This window comes from Dendronephthya gigantea, unplaced genomic scaffold, assembly GCF_004324835.1.
Source record: "Dendronephthya gigantea isolate DGI-Jeju-01 unplaced genomic scaffold, DenGig_1.0 000123F, whole genome shotgun sequence".
NCBI classification, from domain to species: Eukaryota; Metazoa; Cnidaria; class Anthozoa; order Malacalcyonacea; family Nephtheidae; genus Dendronephthya; species Dendronephthya gigantea.
The window spans coordinates 129,969-152,113 of NW_021163133.1; the positions used below are offsets into that span (position 1 = coordinate 129,969).

A 22,145-nucleotide genomic window follows, 5' to 3' on the forward strand; every position below is an offset into this window, starting at 1 on the left:
AATTAATCGTGAATTAAACTATTCATTCATATGATAAATCTTTTCAAAACGACCACTTTCTCGGATACAACATGATTGAAAACAACAAGGGCAGTAGACCGAATAATTAAATACTCATAAATTCAGCAGCTATGCTCGTTTATCGATTTAGAAGATTTTCAAAACAAGTACACATTGTGTGAGGCGACATTAATCATTTTGGATCGGTATGTTTTTCCACAAATTGGTCTTCTTTTTTAAGTAACCATTAGCTGTATCAGCATGCACTTTGTTAAGATTTGGTGGTGGAAACTTCTACTGCGATTTACAATGAAATGGTTTTAAGACGTCAAGCAGACCACATTATTTCAAAATAGCTGACAATTTACTATGGCAACCATAAACAAAGCTGCAAATGAAATAATTTATACGGATTAATGTTATTTTGTGTATAGAATGATCGGTTGAAATGACGACATTGTTCACTGCATGAGATACGCATTAATTTTAATGATGGTTATATTGTTAAGGTTCTGATGCAAATTAAGTTATGATAAGAGGAAACTTTTCATGAGATTTTAGAGGACAGTCAGGCTTTGGAGAAAGTAAAAAAGCTTTTGTCGATTGATTTGATCTTACTTTTTTAACTAAAATGCAACTATTATAATCTAAACATGAAAATTAATTGTGAATAAAACTATTCATTCATATGATAAATCTCTTCAAAACGACCACTTTCTCGGATACAACATGATTGACAACAACGTACAAGGGCAGTATACACGGGATAATTAAATACTCAGAAATTTAGCAGCTGTGCTCGTTTATAGGTATACCAGATTTTAAAAAAAAACAAGTATACACATTGTATATGTACGTGTGGCGATTTTATTCATTTTAGATCGGTTTGTCTTACTTCTGTATCAAAGCGCACAAAACTCTCACACGACAACGTGTCAGTATTGGAACTGTCTTGATTCGCAGACCAAGTTAAGTGAATTTTCATGTTAAATTGGAACTGTGGGTGCTCGCTATATTTTTAGACAACTTTGGTCTTCTTTTCGAACTAAAATGTAACCCGCATTAGCTGTATCAGCATGCACTTTGTTAAAATTTGGTGGTGGGAACTTCTACTGCGATTTACAATGAAATGGTTTTAAGACGTCAAGCAGACCACATCATTTCAAATAGCTGACAATTTATTATGGCAATCATAAACAAAACTGCAAATGAAATCATTTATACGGATTAATGTTATTTTCCGTATAGAATGATCGGTTGAAATGACGATATTGTTCACTGCATGAGATACGCATTTATGATGGTTATATTGTTAAGGTTCTGATGCAAATTAAGTTATGATAATATAGGAGGAAACTTTTCATGAGATTTTGGAAAACAGTCAGGCTTTTGAAAAAGTGAGAAAGTTTTTGTCGATTGATTTGATCTTACTTTTTGAACTAAAATGCAGCTATTATAATCTCAACATGAAAATTATTTGTGAATAAAACTATTCATTCATATGATAAATCTTTTCAAAACGACCACTTTCGCCGGATACAACGTTGACAACAACGTACAAGGGCAGTATACACGGAATAAATAAATACTCAGAAATTTAGCAACTGTGCATGCTGGCCTATAGGTATACCAAATTTTTAAAACAAGTATACACATTGTGTGAGGCGACTTTAATCATTTTAGATCGGTTTTTGTTATTTCGGTATCAAAACGCACAAAACTCTCACACGAAAACGTGTCAGTATTGGAACTGTCTTGATTTGCCCCACAAGTTAAGTGAATTTTCATGTGAAATTGGAACTGGGTGCTCGCAATATTTTTAGACAACTTTGGTCTTCTTTTCGAATAGAATGTAACCATATAGCTGTATCAGCATGCACTTGTTAATATTTGGTGGTGGAAACTTCTACTTCGATGAAGAATGAAATGGTATTAAGACGTCAAGCAGACCACATCATTTCAAAATGGCTGACAATTTACTACGGCAATCATAAACAAAACTGCAAATGAAATCATTTATATGGATTAATGTTATTTTGCGTATAGAATGATCGGTTGAAATAACGATATTGTTCACTGCATGAGATACGCATTTAATAATGGTAATATTGTTAAGGTTCTGATGCAAATTAAGTTATGATAAGAGGAAACTTTTCATGAGATTTTGGAAAACAGTCAGGCTTTGGAAATAGTAAGAAAGCTTTTGTCGATTGATTTGATCTTACTTTTTGAACTAAAATGCAGCTATTATAATCTCAACAGGAAAATTAATTGTGAATAAAACTAGTCATTCATATGATAAATCTTTTCAAAACGACCACTTTCTCGGATACAACATGATTGACAATAACGTTCAAGGGCAGTATACACGGGATAATTAAATACTCAGAAATTTAGCAGCTGTTCTTTTTTATAGGTATACCAGATTTTTTAAACAAGTATACACATTGTATATGTACGTGTTGCGATTTTATTCATTTTAGATTGGTTTGTGTTATTTCTGTATCAAAACGCACAAAACTCTCACACGACAACGTATCATTATTGGAACTGTCTTGACTCGCTGAGCAATTTAAGTGAATTTCCATTTGAAATTGGAACTGTGGGCGCTCGCTATATTTTTAGACAATTTTGGTCTTCTTTTCGAACTAAAATGTAACCATTAGCTGTATCAGCATGCACTTTATTAAGATTTGGTGGTGGAAACTTCTACTTCGATTTGCAATGAAATGGTATTAAGACGTCAAGCAGACTATATCATTTAAAAATTGGTGACAATTTACTATGGCAATCATAAACAAAACTGCAAATGAAATAATTTTTACGGATTAATGTTATTTTGTGTATAAAATGATCGGTTGAAATGACGATGTTGTTCACTGCATGAGATACGCATTTAATGATGGTTATATTGTTAAGGTTCGGATGCAAATTAAGTTATGATAAGAGGAAACTTTTCAAGAGATTTTGGAAAAAAGGCAGGCTTTGGAAAAAGTAAGAAAGCTTTTGTCGATTGATTTGATCTTACTTTTTGAACTAAAATAATTAAATACTCCTAAATTCAGCAGCTGTGCTTGTTTATTGATAAGGATGAAATTTGCACCTATATTGTATTGATTACGTATATAATTATATGACTACGGAGATTCCTTATCAAACTAAATTGCTGTTCAAACTGTATTTCAACACTAACTCCTCCAGTACTGTTTATAAGTGCACAGCAAGTGAAGTAAAAATTGCTCTTAGTGGTGCATGAGAAGATTCTAAGAAAATATTCTTTCCTGCGCACGAATGAAAACTTTTACAGTATATGTAATAATTGTCTGCCATATCACGATTAGTTCTGCCACATTAAGACTTTATGGAACTGTGTGCGATATTGGAACTGTGTGTTGTGAGACAACGGTAATTAATTTGGTCCTCATTTAGAATGAAAATGTAACTATTAACTATAATTTTTATCACCTTTTTAAAAATTGGGGGTGAAAACGTCTGATTCGATCGCTTCGTAAGCATTTCTATGACGAAAATTATTCTCCCAGTAGACCGTACAATCAGAAAGATATGAATATCCTGTTTTAATTTATCTTTCTCGTTTAGAATATTCAACATCAACTTGCGGTAAAAATCCGCCCTGAACAACTCTAGTAAAGCGCCGGTTGTCCTCGGTGGAGGCAGAAATTGCTGCTATTTCGAAAAAAAAGACGCAGGGAAGAAGTCAATGATGCGTTTGAAGACAATCTTGAAAAAAATGCGTTGTAATCGAGGCTTCAAAATTCTTCTTCTTTGAGTGAGTCTCTACTGCTTTCACGTTTGGTGATGTGAACGTAAGCACCTACTGTGATTTGGTTAAATAAAGGAACTACTTAAACAGCAAAAAGAGATCTAATTCTTGCTGAAATTCCTGCACGTCGGCAATGACTATAAATATTACCGTTTGCGTTCAAGCTTGCGCGTAAGCGGTTAAAAAACCTATACGTTTGATGTTTCAAAGCGTACGTTTACCGCCTCAAAGCGTACGTTTTGCTACGCCCATTTTCATGTACGCCCATTTTCATGCACGGTGAAACTGACATGTTTTGGCAGTCCAAACGGCACGTTTTTATTTACCCTAGAAAGGTCTTACAGTCGGTATCAGCAAACTTTACACACCTTTACGCACAGTTAAAAATTTCATAATCATATGCAAATTAACTTAGAAAACTTTTTTAGATATCAGCAAAGTTCGTAACAAAGTGTTAAGCTCAAAAACATGTCAATTCCATTGTCCAAACATGACAGGGGGCGTGATAAATGATTTGAAATGCTAAACAGATGTTTTGAGCCATCCATCCGACTCTTTAAAACCGCACACCGCAAGCTTGAACGCACAAATGGTAATAAACGACAGCGGAGTTGAGTTGAATAAGAAAAGAACAGCCAAAACTGAAGCTGAGCTGAGTTGATTTGTCCCGATCTCAAAGATAAAAGTAAATTGAAAGGTAGATTGAAATATTTGAATCACTAAGACTCTTTTATCAGCTCTATGCAGAAATTATCCAACGTTTGTTTACTTATAAATGATTGCTAACACTTATACTATGCCTTTGATACTGAAATGATATATATATATATATATATATATATATATATATATATATATATATATTAATATATATATATATACTATGCCTTTGATACTGAACTGATATATATATATATATATATATATATATATATATATATATATATATATATATATATATATATATATATATATATATATATATATATATATATATATAATTTAAATTATAAGTCCAATAATTAATTTCAATATAAACACTTCTTGTATTGTCTAATTATATAAATTTGCTTGACAAATGTCTTTTAATACTATAATAGTATATAACGTCTGTCTGAGTGCAGTGTCTGTCGAAAATGTAATGCGCTGTCCTAACATTTTCCGCACTGCGCTTAAGGAAAACACAGCGGAGCATTAATGCCCAGAAACTGCACTCGGGCCAAGCCAGCTAGATGAGGTCAATGTTATTTCATAACTTTGAAAAACACACCTTTTTTCCTAAAAGCTCACTGCGCACGAAATTAAGCAATTTGTGAAATGAAGGGAACCGCTTTGTACAGCAAACAGTTTCTTAGTACAGCGAACAGCATCTACACGGTACACATTTACACAGCACCAAGCAAGCGTGTTTAGATGATTTCCCGTTTCACGCCCATGTTTTTCGAGTTAACATGTTTTAATACTTTGAACTATGTTTACATAAAGAAAGCAAGCGTTCTAATCAAAATTTAGCTGAAGACGTCTTGGCTTGTCCAGGTGTTTTCGAGAAAATGCCACGCGCCACGGGCAGCATCATCCAGTGTGTCTGGCCTAACAAGCAAGATTTGAACCCACTATTTTATACATGTGTACATCTAATTTAAAAACGAATTTAGTACGAGTGAAATAAAATAACTTGTCGCCTTAATGCATACATGCACCGCTATATAATTATACAGTCCATTAAAAGAAAAGTTTGATGCTTTTCGAATTATTTCCAAGAAAACGGGCTGAGTGCAGCAGATATAATATGGAATCACATTTGACGATTTGAAAAAGGTGAGGGCCGGGTGGACTTCCATGGGCGCGAATGTTTTATGGAAGAATCCCCGAAGGCAACGTCCCACGGGGAATGCGAATTTGTGCACCCTTTTTAAACTTACATACCAATATGTTTTTAATAGAGAAATTAGTCTTAAGACACCAAAACCTGCATGATGTCACTAAAATTACTTGAAATCATGATTAAGTGAATATTGCCATTTTCTTTGCTAGCTATTCAAGGACATCGCTTGAAAGATTCTGAAACTGGATTGACATTCGCACAATCCTTATTTGAAGATTCATTTAGCGTTAACGTACGCAATGCTGTGCTTGAAACGAAGTTCTTCCGGGGTATTATTAACAATACTCTGGAACCGGAGCAGTATGGCGGATACATGGTGCAGGACGCAGCTTTCGTATTTGACGCAGTGAAGGCTTTTGACACCGCCGCTGAAAATATGCAAGGCGAACAACCTCCCGATTTCGCGTTATTTTATCGTGGAAGATCCGAAAGCTTCACAAGTTACTCCAGTTATTTCGTTTCTGAATGGAACCTTTTTAGCACGTCGAGCATCTTCATGGGCCCAGCAGTCGGAACATACGTAGCCTTTCAAATGAAACTTGCTCAAACCCAACCCAAGAACCTCGCTATCGGTATCCTACCCTGTGACATGTTATGGCCCTGGGTTGCTGGGCAAATTGATAATCAAGTCGAGAAAACGAATGTTTACCGGTCATGGGTGGATGATAATCTAGGCGACGGTTCTTCCAGTGCCCAGACATTCGCTAACAAGTTTTTCACTGAAGGAGACAAAGATGCTTCCCAGAAAATTTTTAACGAAGGCATAATCAACGAGTTAAATTTCTTCCGCTCTGCTTGTGGTGAGGATCCAGTCGACTACGATTTTGGCTATAAAAACGAAACTGCACCGATCGTTTAGTTTTTAGAGATAGTTCTCCTGTCTTCTTATGTATAAGTTGACGCCAAATTTTGGTCATGGTTTCAATAAAAACCTGGAGAACAATTTCATATAAGTATGATTCAAATCGCCTAGTCAGATATATATTTTTTGATATTCCCTTCCTTGTCTAGTCCCTGGTTCTCTTTTGATGCGGCTAATATATTTCCGTAGTGTCACAAAATGAAATGCAATGGCCTAGAAATCACCTAGAGCCAAAAATTTTGACTCTGTGACTCTTCTATTTGATAGAAGTAAATGAATTATGGCATTACGAATGAGATTTGATTTGATTTTTCCAGCACATGAGACTTACGCCAGCTTGCCCGTATTCTAAAACCACACTAACACTCAAACATATCGAGTGGAAGATACTTTGATGGTACTTTCAGTCAAATAAGGGCTTGATTTTAAGTGTTTTACCTTAAATCTTTCCATTGAGTAAGAATGAAATTTCTCATTGATCAGTTATGAAAAAACCTCTATATCACACTCAGTGAGTGTGAGTGAGCTTTTTGAATAATTATACAGTTGTTAGAATGTACGGAATACTTTATAGTTTCACACTTGAATATGTCCCCGGATTCCTGATGATATGTTACATGTATGTATAGCAGCAGGTGGGAAACGGAGACAAGGGTTGGTGTACATATACGCAGCTATAACGTGAACTATCTCTTTCCATTCTTATCACTGATGCGCGCGCAACGCAAAACTTCCATATTTCCTGATCGGTTTCTGTTACTCAGTATGATCTACAGGCCGGAGCATGCAGCGTTTTCACTTCTAAGGAAATTTCTTTAGAAAATCTTGACTCTATCGAGGGAAAGAAGGAATATTCAATTTATTCTTTTCATGAATGTTGACAAATATCACACGAATTTCAGCGAAGTTTCTTTGTTTGCGGGTGTTCACTTATAAAAAACTATTGACCGTTTCTTAACGAAAAGAGCTGTACATAGGATTGTTCTCACCATTAAATTGAAATACTATGGTATTCTTCCATTCAAGCATAATTCACGCAGGACTTTTTATACAAAACTTTATGCAAGCCATTTCATTCACAGCAATGAAAACAGTATAGAACTTGCATCTGTTGCAATAAAAGAATGATTCTTTACTGTTTATAGTCACGAAACGCCTTATTTTATATCTTCAAGAATAATTTCCAATCTTACGACTTGAAAAGTTATTGGGAAAAGCCCAGTTTTTATTAAAAAAGAGCAGTGTGACCGGAATTTGAACCCCAGAAATGACATTCCCTGGGTTCTGAGCAACGGACTCTGTCCTGAAAGTAAAAAATCATCATAAACAATAACAGAAAAATATTCAAACATACTTTGTTCTCTACTAAATATCAGAACATCAGAGGACAATCACCTCACTTACATATATACACGCGACCACAATTCCAAACCACAGACGATGGCAGGACACGTATGGCAATCAGGGGCGTAACTAGAACGATAATTTGGGGGGTGAATATTCATATATTCAGTTCTGCTCGACGGATATCTATTGTAATTATTGTAATTACAAAAGAAATCCGTAATGCAGAACTGGATATATGAATATTCACCCCCCAATTATCGTTCTAGTTATACGCCACTGATGGCAATATCACGCGCTGTTCCATGATGTAATGTAGTATTACAGATTCTGCTCCAGAAATCATAAAGCGCCTGCTGTAGAAAAAAATCCGACAACATTGAACTCATTTATAGGCGTTTCAGTTGCTCCATAGGTCATTTATGGAAAAAGGTTTCGGACCCATTGACCAACTCTCCTCCTTTTTTAGCCGGGTTTGGGACCGGCAATGACGAGTTAGGGGGCATCTTGCAATCATAATCTGTACATCAGTAGAATAGCGGAAGTATAATAGGAACGTTGTTCACTTTAAATCAATCTTGAAACCGCAACCCGAAGCAAGTTACGTAAATGTTCAATGATAAATCATACGAAACAGTAGTACGAATGTAGTTAAGTAAATGTTCACTGATAAATCATCTTCAAACAGCAGCCTGAAGATAGTTAAGTAAATGTTCACTGATAAAGCATCTTGAAACAGCAGCACGACGATAGTCAAGTAAATGCTCAATGATAAAATATTGAAACATCATCCGAAATTCGGAGTCCATGCATTTTGGTAACCAGTCTGCCATTTTGTTATGATTGTCCCATTGCATTAGCAAACTGGGTGTCTGAAATTCGGAGTCCCTTTTTGTTGTCATTTTGCCATTTTTTCATAATTATTTACTTTATTACAAACAAAATGGGTGTCTTTTTGTAGTCATTTTGCCATGATTATTTACTTTATTGCAAACAAAATGGGTGTCCGAAATTGGGAGTCCCATTTTCTAATCATTTTGCCAATTTTTTTATAATCGTGCCTGTGCGAGTAAATCAGTGAAATTCATGCAGAGTTGTTTTTGGTAATAATTTAACCATTTATTTTTCCTGTTCTTTTTAAACATAGCTTTCACATTTTAAAGAAAATATAAGTTTAGAAAGGGGAAAATTAATCTTTTCTCTAAATTTTCATATATTAATTGATTTCAAGTTTGAAATATATACAGTTTGCAAAAATCTACTAAACTACTACTAAACTAAACGGTAAATTTTCCATTCTGCAAAATTGCAAGAGTTTCTTCTGAAATTAAAGGAAAATTATACCTATTTTATATTATGGGTTAAACTGTGCAGAAAAATTAGTCAAATTCTGCAAAATCAAGGATATTTTTTGTGGATTTGGTAGTTTGGAATTGTTGAAAATAGTTTGGAACGCGTTGGTTGTTCTGGACTTGGAAATGGCTCTGAACATGGTGATAGCTTTTTTGCAGGTGGGATTTCTATGTTTAATGCTTTTCTGATTCTACCATTAGAAGCTTTGGCTTGTTTTTGATCAATTCAAATAATGGATGGATTGGGAATAAAACAAAGTTGAAACGTACATCAAACTATCATAATACAGACATGTATAGGTATGAAAGGAGTAAACGTTTAATGCAGCAAGCTTTGTTAATTAAGTGAACCTCTTTGAAAAAACTTTAGTAGACATTTACACTGAACACGTGCTGCTGAGATAAAGTTCCTCCCATGACATTAGATCTTGTCTCCCAGCTAGTTCATGTAATCAGGGTAGCATAATGTATCTTGGTTTTACTATATATACCTGTCCCTCTTCAGGGATGAAAAATTATGTTCGAACAGCATTTGATTTTAGTTCGGCCCTTTCAGCACATCCGCCATTTCTGAAATGTGTGGAGCATAGTGGAATATGTTTGGTTCACTGTTAATTTGAAGGTGTCAATTTAGCACCAAAAAAGGTGTTGAATGAATATGGCAAAAATAACACCCATGGAGGTGCTATTTTAACACCATGGTATAGGTGCTAAATTAGCACCCATGCTCGGTGTCAATTTAACGCCTATTTCGGTGTCAGCATAACACCTTTGGGTGTTCAAATAGCACTAGATATGGTGTTAAACAAGCACACTTTTAGTGTTATGTCTAAAGATATTTTTAGCTACTACAATTCCCACATCACTAATCAGATACTGACATAACATTAATTAATGACACATACACAGGGAAATTAAAAAAGATTAATATATTAAACATGGTCATACATACAATTACATACATACAATTACTGATCATGCAGGAATACATACAATACAATTTCAGTAAAATATTTACATATTTCTACAATCAATACCAAGTTCCTTGACGAATTTTTGGACAGAAACTCTCTTTCTGGCCTGTTGCCCATTTTCCATAAGCACAGCCTCGATAAAAGCATAAATGTTTGATGCTCCTGGTTTGTATTCCATATTTAGGACATAGAAGCTTCCCACTAATAGAGAAACTGCCTTTAGGATGTTTATTTTTAACACATCGGTAAAAACTTGTCCTTCAACAGCGATTACCAAGGGTATCCAGGCCTTGTATCACCAAGTCCAATCAGCATTGGGTATGTTGCTTTACTGATTTCACAATCAATAGAGTCGTCATCCTTGAAAAAAGAGAAATATTTAACTAAGTATTTATTTAAATATTTAACAACAATTTCTTAGTTGAGTTACTTAACCCATAGACTCTTCCCCTGGCAGTACATAAAATCACATGGTGTATGTACGTAAGACAAGAGTATCGCAATAAAATAGGCAGCATTGCAATCTATTTGTTTAGCCATTTTCAGAGCTAAGAGTCTTTTCTACTATATATTATTAGGGATGCTATAATCAGAGAGTGGGATAGCCAAATTTAAATTGTAACAGCAATTATACTTACAGAGCATATCATCAAAAGTGGGTTGTTGCAACTCTTGTCCTTTAGATGATGCTGAAGCAGCAACACTGCAATTGTGCTTTCGATGTCTATTGAAAAACCCACAATATGTTACAATTAATACCTATACACTACAATTGCATATGACTGATATAAGTTGCAAAAATTGGCACAAAATCAGGAGGTCTCATTTTTTGTACTTGTTTTATCCACAGATTTCTTTCTTCGAGATGCTTTTCTTCATTTGGAAATCTATGGGAGGTGATATACTGTAATGAATATGCAAACTTACTATTGCATTGCTTGTCAAATACCTGATAATACATTGTCCATGATGAAATTGTTCACTGACATATTTAAACTACCTCTTCTAGTTACATACAGAAACGCTTAATCAGTCAACCGTTTTTCTCAAAGTCCGACCTTTATATTGTAATAGTATTTTAATATTCATTGTGTACAGTATAATAGAATGTATGTTGTAATGCATACTCATTTTGGTAAAAATGTGGTATATCTAAATCAACTTTACATTTCGTGCACGTAGATAGATATAAATATATAAACAATCAGTGTAATCACGCATGAAATGAAATTCCTGTAGTCTCATTTTACCTTTTTTTTCAGAAAAACGGCAGAAAACAATCTCAAGCAATAAAAATAGCAAGGAGGAGCATTCGAATATCGTTTATAAACTACGGCAAATGTGCTACATATTGTGCAAGTTGCAACAATGACAAATACAAAAAAAGTAAAGAGGGAAAAATTACCCTTACGAAAAAAACACATGCAAACCACATGTGTTTCACATGTGCTTCACATGTGATCACATGTGCTTCACATGTGATCACATGTGCTTCACATGTGATCACATGTGATTATATGTTGTTCACATGTGGTTATATGGAAGGTACATGTGAACCACATGTGCTTCACATGTGATCACATGTGAAGCACATGTGATCACATGTGATTATATGTGGTTCACATGTGGTTATATGGAGGGTACATGTGAACCACATGTGATGCACATGTGGTTATATTGGATACACATGAGGTTCACATGTGAAAACATGTGGTTCTATGGAGGGCACATGTGAACCACATGTGATGCAGATGTGGTTATATGAGATACACATGTGGTTCACATGAGAAATGACTCTACAAACAAGTGGTTCATATGTGACCACATGTGGTTTATATGCGATCACACAAGGCTTACATGTGAAAATGTATAAACCTATGTGAACGAAATGTGGTTGACATGAAAATGTATTTCAAACTTATAATGAATCAGCAAACTTCTGTAATGTGAATGCATACATATACCACATACCTATTCCCCAAATACACGTGCATAATCATCTAAATAATAGTTACTGCTTTGCTCAGTTTAAGTAACACTGTATATTTAAGTTGTCTTCTTATTTACAATTAATCTCTATCTAACGTATTTGGTAATCTACATATAAAGTTATTTACATCAAAAACCTGCTGATTAAGACAATTCAGAAGATGTCTTGTGGATTCATTGGATTGTCTATATATGTCGGGTTATTTACAGTATATCAAAATTCTGCTGCTTATTAAATGCTATAGTTTACAATAAAACAATAAGATAACTCAGCCTCGTTGGCTATGAGCGAATAGTAAACTCAGCCTCGTTGTAATAATACATTCGTCCTAATAATATTTATAAATCTGAGGCCAATCTCCGACCGGTGTAATAACCCAACGACCGACAAGTGTTACGCCACATTAGGCGAAAACCCTGGGAACGAGGTTGCGCATTTGTTTCAAAATTCAAATTTTTTACAACGACATTCTTGGCTGTTCTACGAGGAGATTGCAATTTTATTTGATAAAAGACATAAAAGAATAATATTTGTCACTCTCCTAATACGATTCGAAATGAAATAGGTGCTGGTTCACTGGATTGAGTCAAATAAAACAAGCATCTTAAAGAAAGAATATATTATTTAAAGACAAAAGTGTGCATGCTAAAACATCCGGAGAAGGATCGTATGGTTTTGTTTCGATACTCAAAGATGAATTCCCCAAAGACGGCATGGAAATCGTATTTTGAAACGTTTTGGCAGAAAGTGGTAAGAATCTCAGTGACACTTAAATAATAATATAAATAATAATCTAAGCTCGGTCCGCATCAAATTGTATTATTGTAATCAGAAGATTGTTTATTCAACTTTATCAATCATCATTCATCTTCGTATAAATACTTCGCTCGTACACACTAGTGATAGCCGGGAAATATCCTCAATAGCGGTGTAATAATGTTTTAGCAAAGAAAGAAGCAGAACATAGTGACATTATATGCGCTAGAAATATATTGTTTATAGTTTTTTCTAGATCAACATGTCCTTCCAACTGAGACTGGGATATATAACTGAGACTGGGATATATATTTGTCTATATATAAATTTTCTAAAGCGAGTATTTGTGTTTTTTCACAGATAGCAAGAATGAGTTAATGAAAACATAGCTTGAATTGAGCAGTTGGAGGATAACAGTTATAATAACAGTGATGATAATAAAGCCAAAAAGAGGCAATTAGATGTGACCAGTGCTGACAATAAGAAACCAAAGAAGAATATAAAGGTTTGAAACATATTACCATTTGATATATACCGGTACACAATATGGTCTAAATTAGGGAATACCCCTTGCACCTTAACTTAATTTAATAACCTTTGGATTCCTATAAACAGTAGCAATATTCTGTATACAGTATAGCGGTATTTTGTTTTTCTAAACACATAATTTAGAAGAAATTAATGTATTTTTACATATGATATTTCAAGTATTTTGTATGTTCTGGCTGGGTCTAAAAGCCTCACAGTATCAGATTGGAACTACCAACTGAGCGACATGGCCAGATGGATTTAAGACTTTAAAGAGGCAGTTTTAGCAGCACTTGCTGAAACCAAGAAAATATGTACACCATCAAAGTTCCACCATCTTTTCCTAAGATTCAAGCCCCTTCCTTGCCTCAGCCATTCCTTCCCTTAGCCATTCCCTAGGTCTGCACAACCTTATTCACTGTCAGTGACGATGAACAACAGCAGTTTCTCAGAAGAATGGATTGTTATTTTGTTAATGTTTTTGTATACAGTAGATAACATTCTCACTTTCCATTTAATGTTTTATTTTGTAGGCATTGAAATTATATTCGACTTTAAATTATTTATTGTTTGCGATGAACTGCAATTGCTATTAATTAACAATCCTGTTTATATTTTTTCCAGCTTTTGTCATCATAAAATTTCCTCAAGCAAATGATACAATTTTAAAAGCTGTTATGACACAAGAGTGCAAAGAGTTTAGGCTGTCAATGGAAAACCGAAGAAAGCATCAGGAAGATCTTAGCAACAATTAAGGACAGTAGGATGACTAAATAAATTATAGTATAGTAGTATAATAAATTATAGTAGTATAATTCATTTTATTTTATATTTACAGATGTATCTTTTACTCTTTAACATAGTCAAATGTTTCACTTCATTTTGTAATATGGTTTTTAATATATGTGCATTAATTTGCTTCACCTTGTAATACTGTGTCTGAGTGATTTAATGATAATTAAAGGTGTCATGCAGTAGTTTGTGTGGATCACATGTGAACCACATGTGAACGTCGAAACAGACTAACATGTGAACCACATGTGGTTGTTCCAGATCCACATGTACTGAACCACATGTGACTCACATGTGAAACACATGTGATACTACCACATGTGATACTACCACATGTGAACCACATGTGATACCACCACATGTGAACCACATGTGATATAATGGTTCCAATTTCACATGTGAGTCACATGTGATTCCACATGTGGTTTTCGCATGTGTTTTTTTCGTAAGGGTAAGGCCGCTTGTTATCAGTAGAAAAATTATAGTGTTTTTATCAAAGTCAAGGTTTTATTAAAAGTTGGCAATTGATGTTATGAGTCTAAGAGATATATAATATAGCTATCTTTACACGTATAAAATTATGTATTAAATTATATATTATTATTGTCGTATTCGTATTTATATTATTTAGAAAAAACAATGATGATTTGTGGAAAACATATCTTATAAAAAACTATTTTTGCACTTTTATACTTTTATAGTAAGTGACAACAGGTGCATGCTACAATCCCAATTTCCGTGTTTAAAAAACCGAAAAAAGTAAGAAATTTCGCCGCGGTTTGGCATTTTTGCAAAACAAAGAAAATTTTTTGGCTTAATTTTTCCCTGCAGTACGTTGTTTATCGTGGTCAGTGGATGCCCGCGTGAAAGTTTTGACCTCTGCTGACGCTAGTTTTTTTCTGGCACTTTTGATGGCGTGTACGCACTCCAGATTTATTCATCTCAATGAGTATAGCTCAGTGGTTTTGACGCACTCTCCAAGTAATAAATAACCATATGGAATTGTAATTAACATCAGAATGAAGTATTTTTTTTTAAAATAGGTCGCCTAGCAATTTTTGTTGTCGGCATTAACGATAGACAAGTAATACACACGTACATGAACTTTCCTCGAAACGTACAAGATCTCTACTCGAAAGCTATTTAAACGGTAGGCCAATTTTCATTTTCATCTTTAAAAATTGTTCAATACAATAATTGTGCTTTTCGCTAGGCTCTACAGTATATTCATAAATATTCCTAAAGTTATTTTCTATTCATATAAATATTTAACCTTAAAATACAACACTTGTGACAATGAACACAAACGACAACAATTACTTCAATTAGAAGCTTACGCAGTTTACATCGACTTTTTCCCGCCATACATACAGTACGTCTTTCAAATGTCAAAAGCCTGGCCCGTTTATTTCGAAATATTTTCTCGCATTTCATATTTCCTTTTGAGAAAAAATCCATATAGGAGCGGACAAGATCGTGGTATTCGTCTATTTTTTTTCTGGGCAGGGAAATGTGTCACTTAACAGCGAAAGGTCTGAGGCCGGCTGTTCGAAAGGCGTTAAGCTTAAACGGTGGATAAGCCAAAGTTTAAAAATACTCTAATAGACCTTGTGAATGACTGAACTTGCATCCTATGTATTAAATATGTACTTCCTTTGAAAATTAAGTTATTCACATCGAAATATTTCAGCCCGTTAGTCCAATAAACGGATAATTTTGTTTTCCATTTTGAACTTATCCACCGTTTAAGCTAAAAGCCTGCCCCTGGTTTATCTTGATATCTAAAACTGTACTTTTTGATAAAATGAATTACGCCCAATAGCAAGTTGATGTTGAATAACCTTTAGTCGTACACACTACATTTATAGTTGAAGTGCAAAAGTAGCCGATATACATAAAAGAGCCGTCTTATGACTGTAATATAATTTTCATTATTCGCTTAAGTATTAATGTTGCGATCGCCACTTTGGCATTGCGAAAAACGTTGCACGCGAGGGATAAAACATAGGATCTGGACTGGAGAGTTAGGACAGAAGTAATAGAATATTTGAGCAATTTTTACCGTTATTCGCACAAATTGATTTTGCTAAGTTCGATGATTCGGGGAGAGTTTAGTATGCTTGCGCGTCGGGTAACTTCTGCGGAAGGAGCTTGCCAAAATCGGATTCGCATCAGAGGATCGATTCTAACTTGACTGGTATGAAAAACGAAAAGGATTTGAAGTGGCAGGAATTAAACAAAGATTGCCTTCTAAACAACGACATTTAGCTAAATGACAGCAATTGAAACGTGCATGCATGGTCGTTACATATTTATGACTTGGGAAGTTTTTAACTTCAACTGGTTTATTCTTCTGAATATATTTCGCATAATGGCGAAATATGCCTTCCATATCGTTTTTGCACATGGTCATGAGATACCTTTGTTAAGACCGTACACGTTTTTTTATTTAGGCCGGATAAACTGTAAACTTTCTTGCATGTCGATTATGCAAATTTCGGTGCATAACAACCAAAACAGATTAATAGGGCATCGCGAAGCATCAAAGGATTGTTTTTACAGCTTGTGGCATTTTATGCTTCATAACTTAATATTGCTAGAAGACACACAAAGCAAATAGGAAAAATGTTAAGCGCATGTTCTAACATGAGCTTTGATTTTGCAATGATATCGATGGTGTGAAATTTTACAGTATGATATTTATCTCTGTTTCACACGCCATTTTAAAGTCGTGCATTATAAGCTATTTTAATATTCTTAGCGTCTTTTAGCGGGTGTTGTAAACTTTTTTTTCGGTCGACCGCAACCGCAACCGAACCGCAACCGCAACCGCAGTGTTATTTCTGGACTGAACTGTATATAGATCATTTTTTAGTTGAAAATGCAGCGGTCGATGAAATTTGAAATTTTTATTCCACAAAAAGGTTTTTAATGTCGTCGAATTATTTTCTGAATCTCACTATAAAATGGACGTAAAAAATGTAAACAAATTGCCAAAACGATATTCCACTCGAATAAGAACTTAATTTTCAGGGGTTTTTACCTCGAATCTCTCTGTTGATTATGAAGCGACTTTTAATCGTCACACTCAATGAGTGTCAGTTTTTGACTACACAGGTGATAGTCATTAGTCATTATACATAAAGTGTGTGTGTGTGTGTGAAAAGTTTACATTTTTAACTTCTTTACATTGAAAACGATGTACTTTCCGAACATATAAAACTGTAGTGTTTACATTGCGAAACTGTGCACTTTTACCCTCAAAGGGTCTCACATTGTTATCACCAAAAGCCCCGTTTACACTACAGTCAATTTATTGGCACGGAAAGGCTAAAATTGGTACCGTGTCTAATTTTATCATTGTTCAGGCTACAATACAAAGGCCGCGCATGGATAAAATTGGCACAGAAAGCCATTTTAGCCGTGCCGTGCCAATAAATTGTTTGTAGTGCAAACGGGGCTAAAGTCGGAAAAATGCTGATGCGCAGAACGGACTTGTCTTCCACTTTAATTTAATTCCATGAGAAAACAAGTAGATCGAATCGCACTTCTAGTCAGGCTCCTGTATGTTAATACTTTGCTATTGTTTCATGTATATTCGTATATATCAATACTTTTATACGAATTATTTCACCACTTCATTCAAGCCATTTCATTTCATATAAAAAGCCTAAATTTCTACTGATATCCTTTTTTAGCGAACGGCCCATTACACTCGGCGGATGTCATTCGTAGTCTTCAAGTTCTCACAGAAACAGAATGCTCCTTTCATTGCCTCACTGAGCACAATTGCACCGGATTCAATTACCGGCAAAAAAGCGTTGATAGCTACGCAATCACCTGCCAACTGAGCAAAGGATTAACTAAAGGAAATGACGATAAGTTGTCGGGAGAATGGACATATTATGAGAGTATTAACAAGGTAAATGTAGGTCAAATGAGCTTCATCTAGGTCAATTGCAACCGGTGCTAAAAGTAACTGGTATCTAGGTGAAATTTTATTGCTGTCATTATTTGCTACCATTGCAAACAAATTTTCAGTTATATTCCAGTAATTTTATTACTATATGAGTCAAAAGTTCTTCTTCATCATGGCCAGAAATCGTGAACAATAATCACTTTGCATTTTTGTCCCTCATTATCCTCCACTATACCTTATTCTCAAATTCAAAAATTTATATTCGAATTCAAAAATGGCGCGTCATCAAGAGAGTGTTTCAGCAAAGTAGAACGAATTAAATATCTAAATTGTAATTATTTACTTGACTGTGTCTGCAAGTTAGGCTTAATGTCTTATTTATCGGTACATGTACAGTACTGTGCAAAAGTTTTAGGCCCCCAGTCAAATTGTCACTTGTTAGTAAAATTCATGGTATTGCAAGACATGCTAGGTAGAAAGACTTGTAGTGGTCTTGCACTTGGTACAGCCACCATGAGAGACCATTATTGCGGCACAATGCCCACTCATTGACCTAACAAGCTTGTTTGTTACATCTGGATCAACAGCCTCACGTGATGCGAAAATGGTCTCTTTCATTCTTCCAGATGTCGAGATGGTCTTCTATCTGACCTCTTCCTCACTTATTCCCAGAGATATTCGAACAGGTTTAGGTCAGAATTCTTTCGTTGCCCTGAACTGATTGATATTTCTTTCGGTGGGGCTTTTTTCTCTGTCACATAGTGCCCTATCTTGTTCAAAGATAAAGTCTCAACCGCAAAGCTCTCTCCACCTTTTAGAGAGTCCTAAGATCGTAAATTTTCGACTAGATAAGGAAAATGGTATGTTTGGCTTGTATCTAGAACTTTCCTAATAGATGAGATGGCTTTGTCGTGGAGATTATATCTTCCAGTAAGATGGGGGCACCATGTCATTCAGAAAAGAGCCTGAAAGAAAGTGATATTGACCAGCCCAGGGCTATAAGAGATTGCTGACGTAGACCTCATTGAGCATTTTTGGGAATAAGTGAGGAAGAGGTCAGATAGAAGACCATCTCGACATCTGGAAGAATGAAAGAGACCATTTTCGCATCACGTGAGGCTGTTGATCCAGATGTAACAAACAAGCTTGTTAGGTCAATGAGTGGGCATTGTGCCGCAATAATAGTCTCTTATGGTGGCTGTACCAAGTGCAAGACCGGTACCACTACAAGTCTTTCTACCAAGCATGTCTTGCAATACCATGAATTTTACTAACAAGTGACAATTTGACTGGGGGCCTAAAACTTTTGCACAGTACTGTATATTATCAATTATAAAGTATATCAACACAGATATTTTACCGCTGAATGACAAAATTGAAGTATATTCACAAATATAAACGAATCTAGGAGCAACAGCTTTTAAACGATGTATTTCACTAATATTTTGGCTCTTTTTTGGCAGTGCTTCAATTACCAAATTTGTATTTCTATGTACGGTTCCGGTTGAAAAAAAGGAAACATTGGGATATTAGACAGAGGTATAAAGCATATTTTGCGATGTAAGCAGCCATGGCAATGCTTAGGAAATAAACACTTATTTATTGATTGATTGATTGATTTAATGTCGTTTTTCCATCAAAGATTTCCACTAGCTATAGAGTCTAATGTTATGATATGTTAATCCCTAGTCGTTAGCCGTGTACACTGCTGTCATCGTTATTGAACCTTGGTCGAACTCGTTCTAGCTGACAGACATTTCCTAACATGTTTTCGATAGTTGATAACATTCTGTTCGGAAGCGAAAGGCAACCGCAATCGTGTTTTTCCCTTCCGGTAAAATTGCCAAGTTTGGCTGTGAAATATTGTTAAAGTGCAGAAAATATAGTCATGCAAATTTGGCAATTTTGTATTCTTATTTACTACGTCGGAAGCGTGTAACTATTTAGCTGCACTTTTCGTTTTAAAATCATCTGGCTGTCCCGCTTGCACTTTTGAGTGGCATCCGCCACTGGAGACAACTGCTACTATACACATTACCAGGAAGCAACAGATTTTGAGCTCTGCATGCCATGCAAAATGAAATACGGAATAATTCAGAAGCAATCATAAACATCTACTGTTTATAATGTATTTCTTTAATTATATATAATTCTCGTTAAATACGTTGTTGTTTGCAATTTGCTTTTTAGAAAACGATGGATCCTACCTCACCAAGTTCGCTATCACAACAATCGAAAAGTAAGTCTTGCATAGAGCAAGTTTTAAAGCAATACTAGGAAATAAAAAGATAACGGGACGTGTCAACTCTAGGTTTAAATAGAGCCTTTCACCTGCTGCTTTCATCTGCAGCCAGTTAAGATACCAGAAAAGAAGCCTAACGATTTATAAGTTAGTCTTGCTATGCTAATATTCTGGTGTTCCAATGCAACTTTAACACGCTATATCATTCATGAATTTACTTTGACCATAAGCGAATTTGTCTCACACTTAGGAAGATCAGGCTTTTAACTTTAGAATGACACTTTTTAAATAACAAATGGAGTAAAAATGAGTTAATTAAAGCAAGAAGTAACAAAAGAAAAAAAAATTAAATGAATTAATCACAAACACGTCACTGCTTTCAGTGGCGTACGGGAGACGATAATTGGGGGGGGAGCACATATTCATATATTCATGTTAACAGACCTGTAAACACAATGGGTTTAAAAAGGAATTAATCTTGCACAATATGAATATATGAATATGTGCCCCCCCCCCGATCATCGTCTCCCGTGGCCGGTTGTTCAAAGCTAGGTTAGCGCTAACCCTGGGTTAAATTTTACTCCTCTGTTTTGGTTTATATGCTTCCGCACCGCTGTTTCTTTCAAGACTTTACAAAATAGGACTTTTATTGATCCCCAAAATATCTATGAAAAAACATGTTCAACTTCATAAGCGAGCGATTAAACAAATTGATGTGAAAATTTAAGTTAACCCAAGGTTAAGCTAACCGGCTTTTGAACAACCGGCCCCCTACGCCACTGACTGCTTTCACTGGTTTTACAACGTTTTATAACGTTCAAAAGCAAAATTCATTCTTTATTTATTCCCAAAGGCATTAATTTTCAATAGTTTCAGTCCAAACTCGCAGCGATTCTTAAATATGCGATTCTTACTAACATTTTGGAACACCCTCGTATTTGCTCATTATTTTTTTGTCTATTTGGTTATGAAAACTGTCATTCGATAGGTAAAAGCCGGACAATCTTTTCGAATGTGTAAAAAATTCGTTTATAGACTAAGCAGTTTACGAACAATAGCTTGTTGAAGTTGGATTACCTTTTTTTATACATCCTGCACATGAATACGAGCAAAAGCATTTAATTAAACAAATCATCCTTTAGGGACCGGTCATTATTTATAGAAGGGATGGGCCGGGGAGAAATAAGGGGGTCATAGGTATAAATCAATAGCTAAAAGAGGGGCTAATGAATTATTAAGGTAATTGAAAGGGGGGGTCAAAATGTGGGCTGCCATCAAATTAATATGGTTTCCATATTGCCATTAACAAGGTGATCTGAGAACACGAAAAAGGACCAGGACCAGTTTTCAAATAGAATAACTCCAATATCATAAGTTCAATATCAAGTCCACAGCCACTATTAATTTTACATGGTTATTAAACAATCATAGAAACAAATACAAGTCTGGATTGCATTACTCTTTAATTTTAAAGGAACGGTTTGGAAAGGCTGATAATATTTGTAATCCACCAGAATTAATATCGCGAGGTGGACGCAAAGTTGGTAATTGGCGAACACGATATGCACAATATTGCGTTATAATTATTGAGCCATGTGATTTTCCTACCATATTTCAGTTTGTTCACTTTGTAATCTTATCGATAATAAATGCCATGAGGTCCTTGACTCTCCATCAGCAAGTATTTACAAAGAGAAATTATCTATGAGAAAGGGGG

The 22,145-nt window shown here is 35.0% G+C and overlaps 1 protein-coding gene across 1 annotated transcript; it reads left to right on the forward strand.

The window, feature by feature from the left end:
* The first annotated feature begins 2,939 nt into the window (after window positions 1–2,939).
* LOC114535738 lies at window positions 2,940–6,629 on the forward strand. Its single transcript, XM_028557046.1, has 2 exons — window positions 2,940–2,994; window positions 5,819–6,629. The coding sequence occupies exons 1-2, from the start codon at window positions 2,940–2,942 to the stop codon at window positions 6,526–6,528; spliced, it is 765 nt and encodes a 254-aa protein (XP_028412847.1). The 3' UTR covers window positions 6,529–6,629.
* Window positions 6,630–22,145: the final 15,516 nt, after the last annotated feature.